The 15,921-nt window shown below is 38.2% G+C and overlaps 1 protein-coding gene across 1 annotated transcript; it reads right to left on the bottom strand.

Moving 5' to 3' along the window:
* Positions 1-1,503: 1,503 nt before the first annotated feature.
* LOC128362233 (atrial natriuretic peptide receptor 2-like) lies at positions 1,504-14,024 on the bottom strand. Its single transcript, XM_053322975.1, has 23 exons — positions 13,980-14,024; positions 13,228-13,318; positions 12,822-12,954; positions 11,829-11,952; positions 11,217-11,321; positions 10,525-10,627; positions 10,030-10,175; positions 9,846-9,918; positions 9,245-9,389; positions 8,909-8,995; positions 8,621-8,764; positions 8,234-8,355; positions 7,777-7,921; positions 7,491-7,539; positions 7,299-7,406; positions 6,992-7,111; positions 6,693-6,786; positions 6,161-6,248; positions 5,884-6,023; positions 3,767-3,919; positions 3,126-3,224; positions 2,319-2,410; positions 1,504-1,614 (listed from the first exon to the last, which is right to left on the bottom strand). The coding sequence occupies exons 1-23, from the start codon at positions 14,022-14,024 to the stop codon at positions 1,504-1,506; spliced, it is 2,517 nt and encodes an 838-aa protein (XP_053178950.1).
* Between the last annotated feature and the right edge of the window lie 1,897 nt (positions 14,025-15,921).

Here is a 15,921-nt window from a genome sequence, read left to right as displayed (position 1 = left end):
TAGCCAAAGACACTTAAAAGGACTGCTTCACAATTTTGTAAGTCTGTCCTGAAACAATAGTCAGGTGTCCAAGTGAGCATTAAAATAGGTTTTTCTTGCTGTAATCATTCATACTGTTCATTAGAGGCCTTTTTCTGTGCAAAAATGTTTTTAAAATTTTACAAGACAGTCTTTTTAGAGCCAAGTCCCTCCTTTTGTTACTATATTTCCACCACAGCTCAACAGGGAAACCCTGTCCGAGGAATGTGATGCTAAAAAGTCTGTAAATGTGGTAGATATCAAAATGATATACATTAGATTCATTTTTGCACAAAATGACTTTGTAGACATACGATGGATTTTGGTTCCCATAACTTACACTGAAAGCACATTTGAAGGGGACCTTTCAATTGCCAGTGTTACAATGAGGACAACCTCTTTTTTCAACCCCATTTTGCTCAATATCTTCTGCTTCGGTAACCAGATAAACCACATGAATACACACAATCATAACTTTAATGTGCTTTTAATGCAAGTTTACACCAACACTGAACAGAAGAGCAACACAATTAAATAAAATTACTAACTGTAGCGTATTACACTGCACAAGAAGCAATGCCTTACAAATACTAATACAGACAACTGTACATGCTTAATTTACACAGGTGATGAGTTCAGTCAGCTAAGTCGGCTAAATGTCTGTGTGTATCAAAACTGCATCAAGAGTTGACACGACACCATGCAAGATTTACAATATTTAACTATATAATTTAGAAAACGCACAGTGGCTTTCATGGAAGTGTTTGGTTCTGAATTACTTTTACATCCAGCTTCCATCCATTAAAAAAGCCAGTTCAAAGTCAAAATGTTTGAAATGTAAGGAATCAGTCTATAAAGATGTTACCAGATAGAATTTACCTGAAACCTTAGAAAAGTTTTGTGCTTAATATAAGAGAACGTTATCTCAATTTTCACGCATGTTAATAGTCATATTAGTCATGTTATTTTGTACAGTCCAAATATTTGGGCAACTTCCATGCCAATAAAGCCCATTAAATTGAACTGAATTGAATGTCCCCCTTTGTTTTTTGACGTATCAGGAAAATGATAACTGCCTCAGATTGCAACAATAAACATAACGCCATTTATGAGTGAAAAATAATAATAATGTGTGATAAAAACAGCATTTTTTTTTAACTCTGGCATGTTTCTCTGCATATTTGTTTTACATTCTCTCCAGCAAGTGAGAAGAAATAAATAATAAACGAGCATGTCCATATGGTTTCTACAAATAATCGTCAGTGGGATTTTGTTTGTCATCATCAATCTAGGTCACAACAATGTAACTATGATAATGAACAACACAAATAAACACTTTACTGGTAACATTTAACTGAGTTTTCAGCTTATCTGTACATTTATCCCCAATGTAGTTCATTGGACACAGTACAACTGCACTACACATTGTCTGACCAGTGTTCATACTGTACAGTTATGTTCATATTTTAGTCATTTTAGCTAAAATTAGTTACTAACTGGTACTAAGACTCCTCTGGACTCAGACGTTCTGAGCAGCGGTACTGTGTGATCGTCTGTCTTTGCTTCCAGCCACCATGTTGTCATTTCCCCTTTACCCTGTTGGGTAAAAAAAAGAGAGCCAGAGTCAATGAGAGAAAGAGGAGTGTCATATTGCAAACCAGGTGCCCCTTTGAATTTTAAATAAAGCCATTAGGGTATGAGGGCAGACAGCAGCAGCTGGGGCCACCTCTTAGCAAGACATCACAAGTGTCAGCCGTTCAGGCATATCCGTAGGGAACGAGAAGCAAACCCCTCCCCCATTATCACATTGGCACCACCCGAGTAGAAGCCAGCAGAGCAAGATAATACAACACTTCCATGATAAAGAGAGAGAAAATACCAGACACACCCAGCCTTTATTCCCTCAGAAGGAAGTTTTGAATTTCCTGTGATCTTTTCAATTCTCAGCCTCATAAATCCTTTCAAAAGGGAGTTCACCAGTTTATGTGTGACTATCATTGCATCTATTTGGCTTTTAAAAAATAAAAATCAATGACTTCTACAGAAGCATATAAAAGAAAGTGGAAAAGGAACGTATTCAGAAAACTAACCCTAACTGGTATTAATTCAAGAGACATTGTGGACAGTGAAATATGCTCTCCAATCAGTACAACAATCACCATGACTACGACCAGGAATCTACTGAATAACAGTGTCTTTTGTAGGGAAGGATGTTTCCAGCTCACTTAATGTTCTCAATGTTCTTCAAAAGAGGTCACATGAAATATATGAATGTACACGTAAGCATCTGGTAATGTTACCTTCACGTTGAGTGTTCCCCTGCAGGTCAGAACGTAACCTTTGAGTGTGTGAAGTAAATCAGCTGTGGCACCACTCACCTGGATCTTGAGAGCTATGGAACAAGCAACATGCAACATGGTATATGAAGTAGTAAAATATGCAATGCATGCATGAAATATATCAGTCTTTTTCATTTGATTTGGGTGCATCATTACATGCAAAATGTGCTCCATGCTTTCAGGAACTTTATTGCTCATTTTAAAATACTTTTACGGATCAAATTATTTGTATGACACAATGGGCCAGATGCAAGAACCAATTGTACGCACAGATTCATTCTTAAACTATGCGTACAAGTGATTTACGAGGATTTGCCGGATTCACCAATTTTCTTGTATTTTGGATTTTCTGTAATTTCCACTAATCTACGACCAAATGGAGAAAAAAAGGGCTGAGGCAGTGTTTAGATAGACGTAATGGTGCCTATGATGCTAGGTCGATATTACGCCGAACCATCGCTTTAATACAGAGGATTGGGTGCTTCGTGAGCACAATGTCCATCCTTTGTGTTGTCACTTTGTGGTGCACTATTGAGTTAACACAGAAACAATCCTGCCATGTCATAATTACAGCAGCCACAGGATTATGCATTCCCGTGATGCCATTTATAACAACACTGCAGACAAACACCTGGATCAAAAAATCATTAAAAATCTCTATTTGAAGGCTCATACAGTCTAAATTAATTACTTCCATTAACCTGGCATTTCTTTCTGAGTCCATTAGATTAATTAGATGATTGGGCAGTGTGTCTAATCCTTCGTTACCTTCACTTGTTGATTCCATCCGAGATGCTGTGTTGACAGTGTCCCCAAATAGGCAGTAGCGTGGCATTTTGGTGCCAACCACACCAGCCACAACAGGTCCTGGCAGGACAAAAAGCAGTGATTATAGGCCATACTTTATCTGACATGACCTAATAATGCAATACATGTGAGGTAATTTTAGGGCATACTCACAGCTTTGGAGCTTAGAGTATTTCTACATTATAAGGTAGTCTAATCAGTGATTGACAATGAACAACACAAGATTATTATTTCATGTTCAGAGGGCATAGCCTTTATTACACATAAGAAAAGGCCACCCATGTATCCTCAAAGCCAATCTACAATTCAAGACCTATGATGAAGCTTCAAGTCTTCATATAAAAACATATTCTAGTTACAAGCATGTTCTGCCTGAATTAGTAAGTATTGATTTGTGAGGACTTGGGGATAATGCTCTAGACATCATATGCATCTGACTATTCGTTACTGTCTCTGCAAGTATGAAATGACTAAAGACTTGTCTTAAGTTGACATTGTGACGATGCTTTGTTCTCCACAATGTTACTTGTATGTAATTTTTGTTTTACAATTGAAGCACAGCTTTAGATTGGCACATGATACAGATGAGACACCTCCAGTACCTGAATGGATACCAGCACGTATCTTCAGCTGGGTGTTGGGCTTGTGGGGGATCTTGAAAGTGTGGCAGACACTGACCAGATCCAAGGCCATGCTGGCAATCTCCCCAGCATGATTGATACCATTTTCTTGAGGGACCCCAGAGACCACCATGTCTGGATAGTCAGCCATTGTTCCACAGGTAGGGGAAATAAAGGAAGAGAGAGAGATACATGGATAATAAAATAACAAAATACTTTCACATACTCTTTAGTCAGAAAAAGTAATGTCTAACATAATTTTGTTTTCTACAGAGCCCGTAAAGGGACACAAGAAACTTTCTGGTGAGCACAAGATACTTTCTCATGAGCACGAGAAACTTTTCTCGTGAAAGTATTGCATGTGCACATGATGTCTGAAAGAAGAGACATTATGCATGGCTTCCCAATCCAACCATTTTTTGTGTATTATTTTATCATTATTAAGGCAAAAGAACTCCATCGACATTATAATGAATAGAGTCTTTTTTTAAATTTTTACCATGTCCCTTTACGGGCTCCGTAGTTTTCTTATTTTCTGTTTAGATTAGATTAAAGTTCTCTGTTTCATCTTAACTAAAGTTAACTAAACTACAAACATGCATTAAGGATATAAAGGCCTGGATGACCTGCAACTTCCTGTTATTAAACTCAGAAAAAACTTAAGTTATTGTGCTTGGCCCTAAACACCTCAGAAACACATTATCTAATGATATAACTACTCTGGATGGCATTACTCTGGCCTCCAGCACCACTGTAAGGAACCTATGAGTTATATTTGACCAGGATTTGTCCTTTAATTCCCATATAAAACAAATTTCATGGACTGCCGTTTTCATCTACGTAATATTGCAAAAATCCGACACATCCTGTCTCACAATGATGCTGAAAAACTAGTCCATGCATTTGTTACTTCTTGGCTGAATTATTGTAATTCATTATTATCAGGCTGTCCTAACAAATCTCTAAAGACTCTCCAGCTGGTCCAGAATGCAGCTGCACGCGTTCTGACAAAAACTAGAATGAGAGATCATATTACTCCCATTTTGGCTTCACTGCATTGGCTTCCCGTAAAATCTAGAATAGAATTTAAAATCATTCTCCTCATTTCCAAAGCTCTTAATGGTCAGGCTCCATCATATCTTAAAGAGCTTATAGTATCTTATGTACCTACTAGAAGACTGCGCTCCCAGCATGCAGGTCTACTTGTGGTTCCTAGTATCTCTAAAAGTAGAATGGGAGGCAGAGCCTTCAGCTATCAGGCTCCTCTCCTATGGAACCATTTCCCAGATTCGGTCCGGGGGGCAGACACCCTCTCTACATTTAAGAGTAAGCTTAAAATTTTCCTTTTTCATAAAGCTTATAATTAGGGCCGGCCAGGCTTGTCTTGGACCAGCTCCTAGTTTATGCTGCTATAGGCTTAGATTGCCAGGGGACTCCCACTCCCATGATGCACTGAGCTCCTCTCTCCTTCTCTCTCTCTCTCTCTCTCTCTCTCTCTCTCTCTCTCTCTCTCTCTCTCTCTCTCTCTCTCTCTCTCTCTCTCTCTCTCTCTATCCATCCATCTATATCCATTAACATTCATGTACTATTAATGCATTTAATAACCTAAACTTCTTCCCCGGAGTTGTCTGTGCCTGTAGACTTCCGGAAGACAGATATCAGTCCCGGACCTTCTAGCTTCAATGATGATTTTCAATGTGCTTCTCTCTCCTATCCTTCCTCTCTCTCCTCTTTACCCCAACAGGTCAAGGCAGATGGCCGCCCACTCTGAGTCTGGTTCTGAGGTTTCTTCCTGTTAAAAGGGAGTTTTTTCTTGCCACTGTTGCCAAGTGCTGCTCATGTGGGAATGTTGGGTTTCTTTAAAATTAAAACCTGAAGAGTACAGTTTAGAACCTGCTCTATGTGTAAAGTGCTTTGAGATGACTTTGTTGTGATTTGGCGCTATACAAATAAAGATTGATTGATTGATTGATTGATTGATTGATTGATCTTTTTAATTCTTCCTCTCATCTTTATGGTTGAACTTCATCTCTGCAATTGATTACATAATAGTAGTTTATCATTACTTAGCACAATATAATCTCAATAGCCTTACTTACAAGCATCACCAATTGTCTCCACTTTGTAGACATCATAATTATCAATGATGTCATCGAAAGAGGTGTAGAGCTTGTTGAGGAAGTCTACCACCTGATGGGGAGTGCTGGCCCCAGACAGCTGAGTGAAGCCTACAATATCACTATCACAGGGAAGTAATGAAACGTTAGTCACGAGACTACTTTTATATGATGTAAGAATACATGTAAGAAAAACATTGTAAAGCAAATTAAACAACGTACAATTGCACTTAATCAGAATAATTATATGAACGCAAACCTGAAGTAGACTGTGGCATTGGAGAAGCTCTGAGCCTCTGCTGTCCGGCCTTGACGAAGGTCATCAGCCACCGGCTTGGGTAACATACCTGCAGGGAAATGTCATGACTTAAAACATGTTTACTATTCTCTCACATTCTGAGTAAATGTGTCGTCTTTGGGACAATGATAAAGGTGCAACCTCTGCACCACTAGATGGCAGAACAATCGAGTCTGTGTTTTAATACTGACATCAAGCCTGACCGTTTCAGTTTAAGGTCCTCATGCACTGGATTTACTACCCAGCAACAGCTCTTTTACACTCTGAAGGTACTGTATATGTGCACTGATTTTATAGTTTATAGTTTATCACCCTATGCAAATTAATTATAAATCATGTCCTGCTTGTACCAGATATATAAGTGCTTTACCTGCAGTGCCACCAAGACTATTTCCTTGAAGATGCACTTGGCCAATAGGACGACTCACTTTGGCATCCATCATTAGAGCCATGCAACTCGTTATCATCACTCCTAACTTTCATCTGGACTTACTGTATAACAACCGATCTGTCTTCTGTTTCTCTTGAAGGAGGTCCTGTGTTCTCTCAGCAACTATGGCCTCCAGATGTTTGCTGTACTTCTCCATCTGTAGTTAAAGAAACTCTGTTTGTGTCTGCAACTCACAGGAACCCAGCTGATACAAACAGGAATTTGTTTTTGAAGCAATATGTACACCCTGCATATTTCTGTTAGGTGGAGTGGTGGTGATCTAGGCAAATTTTATGCATACTGTGTATGTTTAGATCCATATTATTCTGCTGTATTTTATCATATTGCAGAGGGATTATTACCAGGTTCATCATCATGTCCACAGGGCTGACTTTGTGTGGGTTCATCTTGTCAAGCATCTTTTTCACTTGTTCAAATGTGGGCCTCATGGTGACGTTGTGAGACCAGCACCTCTTAATAAGCTGTAAGTTGTCCAGAGAATAAGGCCTTAATGTCTAGTATATTAAATATGAAAATACATTACTACAAATGTGTGACTAACATTTCAATGTTATTCAAGATATGAGTAAATAATTAGGTTAGTTAGTACCGACATCATATTTTTCCCTGTGCAATTTTAGCTACATTCCACATGTACATCTGACAGACCTCACAGTACTCTCCTTGACTGGGACAGTCAGTATCCGCCTTCCCTGCTTTGAGTTCAGGCAGAGGAGGACGCCACATGATATCCATCCTCACTCCCTCAGCCTGGTCCTGTTAGAGAGGCCTACTAGTTACAAAGAAAAGATCAAATGGAAGCCGAAGGTTGTAATCTAGAGCGAGGGCTGCCATACTCACTGAAATGAGGTCAGAGCGAGTTGCAATCTCAACCAGAATCATGGAGTAGCTGAAAAGAAGGAGGGACAAGTTTTTTTTAAAAAGAAAGAGAGAGAGAAAGGATATCATTTACTATACATTTTCCAGTGCTGTTAGTAGCACTGAAATAGAAAACTGCTTCTATTTATGAAGATGCTTTTCTACTGCTACTTTTTAAACTATAATGACTTTCATATAATCCAAGTATAACTATCCAAAATGAACTAGTTTAACTGAAAACTGTGTATTGTGTACTACTTAAACACACCTGTAGACATCTGCTGCTGGTGTCATATTGGAACTGCTTCCCAGTAGGACCTCTGGTGCACAGTATATACGGTTTACATCCCTACAGTTGAAGCCATTACTCATGGCCTCAAAGTCATCCTTCCTGTATGCTGTGAGCCCGTAATCTAGAGGCAAACACAGTGAAATAAGAGCACAGTGATGCAGGATGTTGTTATTGAGCTTGGCCTTAATAATAACATTTCCGCTGCAGTAGGATGAGACTGAATAGACTCTTATACATACATTTTTTTCTCAACGTCATTTAAAATATGTATGCCGTTGTAGTACTCATCATGAATGTGTAACTGCTGTTTTAACTTGTCTAAATAAAAAGAATTGTGATATTGTTGTGGCTATAAACTACAGACGATGACTATTTGATGACTGCATTTGGTGTTTGATAATAATGATGATGATGATGATTGAGATGATCTCACCTGAGATTTTGCACACCCAGCGGTCATCAACAACACAATTTCTGGAGTGCACTCTCCCATGAAACATCCTGTGTTGATGGACGTAGGACATCCCGCGAGCAATGTCAGTGGCAAAGGACAGTCTGCTTGGCGAAATAGATTTTACTGTATATGTATTCGATGCATTTGTTTAAACTTTAAAAAATGCATATCTTGCAGCTTTAATTGTATTCTATCGAGGCTCTTGCTGGAGAAGTTAGTATCTTTTTTTTCTTTGTGACACCAAAACGGTATTTTCTGTTTTACTCACAAAATCAAAATCAGCATTTTGTTGATTATTTCGCCAGTTATGTATAAAACAGGGACACAATACATCAGCTACAGGGTCAAAGTTTCATGTTTCCTCACCTAAAGCCCCAGTTGATCGGGATGTCACTGTTCAGCAGGACATCAGACAGGCTTCCTTTAGGGCAGTACTCTGTGATGATGGTCACATATGGCACCTCAATGGAACCACCAATGAACTTGCATAGATTGGGGTGGTCCAGTTGCCTACCCCGGATGAAAAATTACAAATTAGCTTGTACAAAAACTGCAAGACTAGATCTGTAATTGTTCCTGTATACAAATAAAAAATATTGCCCTTTGACATTTGCTCATTTCTTTTGTTTTCTCATTCGACCACAGTTTTCTCACCTGACTTCTTTCACTTCCTTTCTGATGGTTTTAGAGAGGGTGAAATGTTTCTTCTGGATGTGTTTTACTGCCACCGTTCTCCCATCACTGCAAAACAATTAAGATAATCAAGATACATTTCATTTCTTAAATATTGCATATATTTAGTTAGTTCAGTCTATCATTTTCTAAAATTCCGAACCATTTATGTACAAAATAAACACATAAACTTTAATACTGAATCATGTAGTATGTCTCAGTTAGTGAATTAAAAAAGTTTTTTACCTTTTTGATATATTGGCGCTTGTCTAGTTCATGAGTATTTATCTAAACTAAGGTCATATTTAAGTGTCTCACTAGATGGCGGGCTGGATGAAGCCTTGTTTGAAGGAGGTGTTGACTCCAGTGCACACGGTCACGTCAGTGGTTCTACTGACGGTAGAATTACTCTTGAAGCGCTGCAGGCTGGTCATGCTGCCAATATCCATGCAGCACATTCTACCTGCACACACCCAGTCAGGCAATCATGTCACACACAGTACCAATTTACTCTTAACTGAGAACAATTTAGAGACTGCTGAGATATTAAAATACTAAAATCCAAGATCAGACATTACAGTTTGGATATAGATTAAAGTGGGAAATAACCTATACAGTCAGAAGTTCTTCATTAGTCTGTTGACACACAAAACCCTTTCAGTCCTGACCCACAATTACTTACTTAAAAACTTACATTTGAGAATGTATTATGACAGATATGACTGATAACATAACAGATATATGAGTAACCTTCCTTAAAGATTTCTGGCACAGCCGCCCATTTCTTGCCTATATAAAGTCAAAATTGAGGTGATCTATTCCTGAAGTGCAGCTGAGTTTTTGAGTTTTCATGTATTTCTGTGAAAACATATATATCTGTAAACAGAATCTTTTAACAACTTTAGAATGAGACTTTTACCAAATATTATGTTCTTGTAGTTAATTATCCAGCTCTCATCCCAAAACATCTTCTGTTTCTGGTACTGAAGCCACTGCAGGGAGGAAATGAAGATAACATCAGTCTGTGAAACATCTCCTGCGTGTGTGTGTGTGTGTGTGTGTGTGTGTGTGTGTGTGTGTGTGTGTGTCTTGCAGAAACTCACCACCATGGTTAGGATGAAACCACTGCTGAAGAGAGCAACTGGAAGCCCGATGGCCACCTTGATCATGATGGACATTGGACAGATGCCACAGTCTGCAGGACAGTTCAGACAGTTCTCCTCCAGCTCACAGATGTCATCCCCGCACACTAAAAACATTCAAACATCTAAATAAACAACAACTAAACATAGAAGGCAAAAATTCAAAAGGTTTTTGAGCAGATGTTTTTTTATTATTTCAACCAGCAGCTGTTGTTTTAAATTGCTAACTGTTCTATTACAAGAACATATACATTGCCCCCCCAGAGTTTCTCTCCAGACTGCAAATGAAAACAAGACAGTGCTCTCAGTCCCTGGTTGGTATAAGACATGACTGTGCATTGCTCAACACCCGTGATGATGACCGAATTTACCTGATTAAATTAAGCATTATTAAACGCATATTGTAGGATTGAGCAGATCAACAAATGGAAACTCTGTGAGTGTTGGTTGGCTGACCTTGGGCGCTGACAACAAGCACTTTAGACTCCAGTGCTGCGTGCATCTGTCCTATTTTGATATGAGCGATGACTGAGGTGACTCCCACATGGATCAGTACCACCTTAAACAAGAAGCCATGATAGAAATTAAAATGCACTTGCACTGTGAAAGAGTTTGATCATTGTTTTTTCAGTTTAAAAAAAATTCCAGTCCAAGCAAAACTGATTAGATCTCTAAAACAAGAAATACTAAATACATTTACAAATATGCATACAGAACATTTCTGCAAGAGATTTAGACCCAATGACTGTTATGAATCCAAACAATCTGAAAACAATCAGAGCCATAGAGCTGTTTACTCTGTTTTCTGTAGTTTTCAAAGTATGGTTATTTGATAAGCTGCAACCCACGCTATGACTTTCTTGTCATTTCCTACTGCCAGACAAGTCATTACAAGCTGCTGCCATGTTGTGCAGTGACACACCAGCATAAGAGACTGATCACACAAAAGATGTGCCACTTTGATCAAACACACAAGCCTTTTATATTTTGCTTGGATACTAGATGAATTCCTCTTCAGACAAAGTTAAAGTTGAAGATGAACATCTGCCATTTGACAGTGAAGTATTGCAGTTTGTAAATTGTTTAAATAGTACAGGATGATTTAATAGATGTAAAAAAAATCTTTTCGCAGGTTTGGTTTGGTTCACCTTTGAAGTCCAGTATTTCTGAGTCATCTTGCCTGCTTTGGAAACAGTGTGAGTCACTATTTTACCATCATCAGGAATCCATGGGCCGCAGATTCCACCTTGTTTCTGTAAAGAGACGGCATAACAGTGTTGATTTCTGAATACTTATTCAAGATGTCAATAAGTTATTGGTTCACTCAAAATGAGATGTTTCTCTGCCGATAAAGAAACACTGTTATAATTCAATTAAATTTAAATTTAGTATTTGTAAAGTATTTTGTCAACTCTCAAATATTTAAATATGACGTTTTAAGCTATGTTTTTCCTCAGAGTGGATGGGTAGTGTTGGGAAATCGTCAACAGTTTCTCAACATATGGCCCTCTGTTTCTTCACTAAAGTTTCAGCTTTTACTGAGATTTCAAATTATGCACCCTTGAGAGCAAATCTGGGAAAAACATTTAACATGAGATGATATCTAAAATAATCGACTAAACCCAAATGAGGGAAAACCTGGTAAGATAGAGTTTACTTTATCTTGTGATGAATCTCAACAACATATTTGCTTGGTTTAGTTTTCTTCATATCAGGAAGAGATGATGATGACAATGTGACTCCATGCTGTGTTTACTGACCATGAGGCCCAGAGGACAGGAATGAATGTTTGCGTGATACACGCAGCAGTTCATTTCATTGGCGTTGTTCCAGTTTGCTGGGCACTCGTGTTCATGACAGAACCTCTTTGCCTCTGACGCATCACTGAAAGCAAAAATGGGTGGGTAGACTAATTAATTTATTAACACAGCACAATCACAATGCTATTTACAAGCATGAAAGATCGGCCTGTCTAATCCAAACTTCAAAATTAAATGTTTTATTATAAATTAATACAAGAAACATCGTAAGTGACATGGATGTACCAGTCAGGAATTGATTCTTCATTTCTGATTATTCCAAACGTTTCCAAAACATGTGATAGTGTGTGTAATGGAAATTCTTATTTTTCATCTTCTCTGACACAAATGAGTAACTATGCCATATGATTAGATGTATGTGTGTGTCATAATATGCTGACCATGACACCCCTATGTTACATGAAATGCTGATTGAGTGAACATCATCGAGCATTGAGTGAACATCATGTATGTTATAATCTACTGATTAACCATTGTCCTGATTGTACACACATTATGACGTGACTATTGTGCTTACAGTGTTCTGATGGTAGAACAAGGTCATGCTTTCACAAGATAATGTATTGTATATAATCTGACTATTTCCTCTGCTCCTGGCTCGCTGTGCCATCTCACGCTTGAGACAGCAAGGAGCCCGTCTGCAGGCGACTGAATAAACTAGAGAAAGACAAGGAACGACTTTGTGCTTCTTGATAATAAATATTGCCAGAACGTGTTTGTTTAAACATGCTCTATTGTAACTCCTCAGAGGTGTCACCTCTTAAAACATCAAGATCAGATCAAGATCCCCTGTCTGTGTGCATATACGTATATATACATGCTTTCGTGTGTGTATATTTGTGTGTGTGTGTGTGTGTGTGTGTGTGTGTGTGTGTGTGTGTGTGTGTGTACATTTAGGGCATGGCTAACGTTTAGTGCATATAACACACTTACCTGAACTGGAAAATCTTGTTCCTGACTGCGTATTCGTAGAAGGAATCTGAAGCTGTCACAGTGTACGAGACATTGAATTCCTCCCCATTGGTTACTTTCTCTGGAGGACGCTGCACCCAGGCCATTTCCAAACCTGTGACAACACACGTGCATGTCACCTACACATATATGCTCAAACATTGTATATATGAATAAAGGGACACTATGTGGTATATTTGCATGCATATTTCTTCGCCCCACCTACTAAGTCACTGTAATTAATTCTAGACATATCCTGTAAATCCTTGTCTCCTTCCTCTTCAGCCAGAACAGGAAAACCATTTTACAGTAAATTCTTCAAACTGACAGAAGATTAGCTGTTTCAGCTGCATGACACATTCAAAAAATGTACGAAAAAAAAACTTACCACCACAGTTTATCATGTTGTAATCATTTGGATTGTTGCTTGGCCAACAGTCGTACTCTGTGTTATCCAAATCATGCCAGCAATTTACTCCCTGAGGACAAGACAGCATTTTTAAACAATTTAAAGGCAGTTTTTGTTTGCATAAACAAAGCCTAACTTGTAAATTGGTTAATCAGTGAGTCAGCATGTAAATGAATTAGATACACAACTCTGTAGATCCTTGTTGCTTTTGAGCCAAAATGATTTTTTATTTTTTTTTAAATCAAATCAAACAGCACCCAGATATAAAATATCAACATCACTAGCAAAGGCACAGTGGTGGATAAATGATTTGAGAGTTCAAAGTCAGAATCACAGGATAATTTTTTCATGGGAAAAAAAGAAACAAATTGATTATAGAATGTCAAATCACCCCCACAAGAAGCTGGCAAGTATCCCAGCACTACACTGAAACACCACAAGCCCATGAGCACATGCCCGCAGCAACAAGTGTTTCTGACAAGACAACAAAAGCAAGAGGGGGTTCCTCAGGGATAAATGAAACTGTGAATATTACATATTCAATTTGCACAATTGTTCATATTGTTTCGTTTATGTGACAAAGTCATAATTGAATGCTTTATCCCTGCCCCTGTTTCACATCATAATGCAGAGTATTATGAATTTATACACCTCAGTCCACATTTCCTCCCTTCGATCATATCTGCATCATAGTGATATATTTGAAAATCCTCTACAATGTGAGAACTTACCAGCAGGAAACACAGGAAGAGGGTTGCTGCTGTCCGTAGAGCCATGAGGACTGCTGCTGTGTCTGGACCCGCTCTGACTGACCGACTGACTGAAAGACCAAATTTGTGTGTGCATGTGTGTGTGTGTGCATGTGTAAATGTGTGTGTGTGCAGTCATCTCAACACAGCTACAGTAATCTTCCCCAATTGTGTGTTCCTGAAGCCCCCAACCTTTCCCGTGTCCCCACTTGTCCAATCAGCAGAATAAGCTCTCCAATCACAGTTTTATCATATACTCGTTCACAAGGTGCTTCAGCTCACCTTTACTGACCTACAGAGCAGCATCACCCAGAGTGCTCAGGACTGTCGACCAGGGCAACGCTTCTCCTATTTAAGGTGTCTTACTAATCTGCTCCCATGCTCTTTTTTTTAGTGCATTTCACCTTCATTTGGCAGTGACAGAGATGACAGAAAACAAAGGAGAGAGACCTCTCCCTCCAAAATCAATAAATACAGGAAGCATTACCTATTGAAGTCTCTTCATCAAATTGTTGCTGGAGTAATATTGACTTTTTCTTTTCTATAAAATTCATATTTCTCAATGTTGTTGTTAAAAGAATGCATATGTAGCATAAAACTTGGAAGAAAAAAATTAAATCAGGAACTACTTGACAAAAGAACGAGCAAACAAGGTGACAAATCAGAAAAGGCAAATTTTCTGTACTTGATAATTTTCAAAATTTCAGTTAGTACCAAAAAAGTATAAATACCTAGGACTAACCACAGGGTGCTCTGCTTCACTGAAGACGTGTGCCACCAAGTGATTATTTGAGAGATGTTCACTGTGGACACTTATCTAACGAACTAATCACACTGTTAACATCTAATGGCTCAAAAATACAAGGCATGTTCCTCCAAGAAAAAATAGACATGAATTTTATTCAGGTATGTTGACTGTTTTGTTTGGTCCACTATTAATCATTATCTAAAATGGTACCCTTGTACTGTGTGAGGTCCTTACGTTTTTACAGTAAGTGTCAGCATATGCAATGAAACACCACCATTAACTAAATATGTTCTTATTTATATTTCTGTGGGTGAAACCATATAAAGTAGAAATGTGATTTATGTTGTTGTTGTTGTTGTTGTTGTTGATGTACTTGTTGCTTCTGAATAAATCAATCTGCACATAAATGACATATAATTTAACTTTTAAAATTGAACTTGGCCTTATGGCATGAGAGATATTTATATAACATCATACTTTACTGATTAATACCTTCCATCTCCGTACATCTGTTTGTCATGAGATTAAGAACAAACCAAAAGACAGCATTTCTGAACATCTGTGAAATTTAATTGGCTTTTCAAGAATGCATAATTACAGCACAGCTGTATAAAAAGGCCCGCCATGCCACACAGTTTACAGTTCATGTTTTTTAGGACTGAAAAACCATAGTGGCAGGCAGCACTCACGACAGGTCTACAGAGAGCTCTGCTGAGGATCTACAGTACTTGCTACAATGCCGTTCATGTACGTAATGGAAACCACATGACTTTAATCAAGTTGAACCTCAACCTGAAACTTTATGAGTAAAACGTACACTGTTAAACCTTTTTCTTCTGCTGTCAAAGGATTTTAGGTTGTGTTTAGGAGATTAAATCCTGAGTGGTGTGTAATATTTTGCTTTGTAAAAGGATTTTAATATGTGATTAGGAATCTCTTAATAGCAGGTTACCGAGTATGAGGGGAATAAAAATGTCTGTGGGTTTGTGTGAAAGGCTATGAACAATACGCTTGCATTTCAAGCATGTCAACTTGAGTAAATTAGAGGGGAGGTTTGAAACTAGAACTGAGAATTTAAAGGCTTTTTGGGAATACAGCTACAATTTCATGTGGTTGAGACTTACATGACAACTAGTTTACTATTGATCGAAGAAAACTACTACATTTTCATTATTA

Source organism: Scomber japonicus, chromosome 7 (genome assembly GCF_027409825.1).
Source record: "Scomber japonicus isolate fScoJap1 chromosome 7, fScoJap1.pri, whole genome shotgun sequence".
Lineage (NCBI taxonomy): Eukaryota > Metazoa > Chordata > Actinopteri > Scombriformes > Scombridae > Scomber > Scomber japonicus.
The sequence above is the reverse complement of the archived record's forward strand: the minus strand, read 5'-3'. Positions and strand labels throughout refer to the sequence as shown.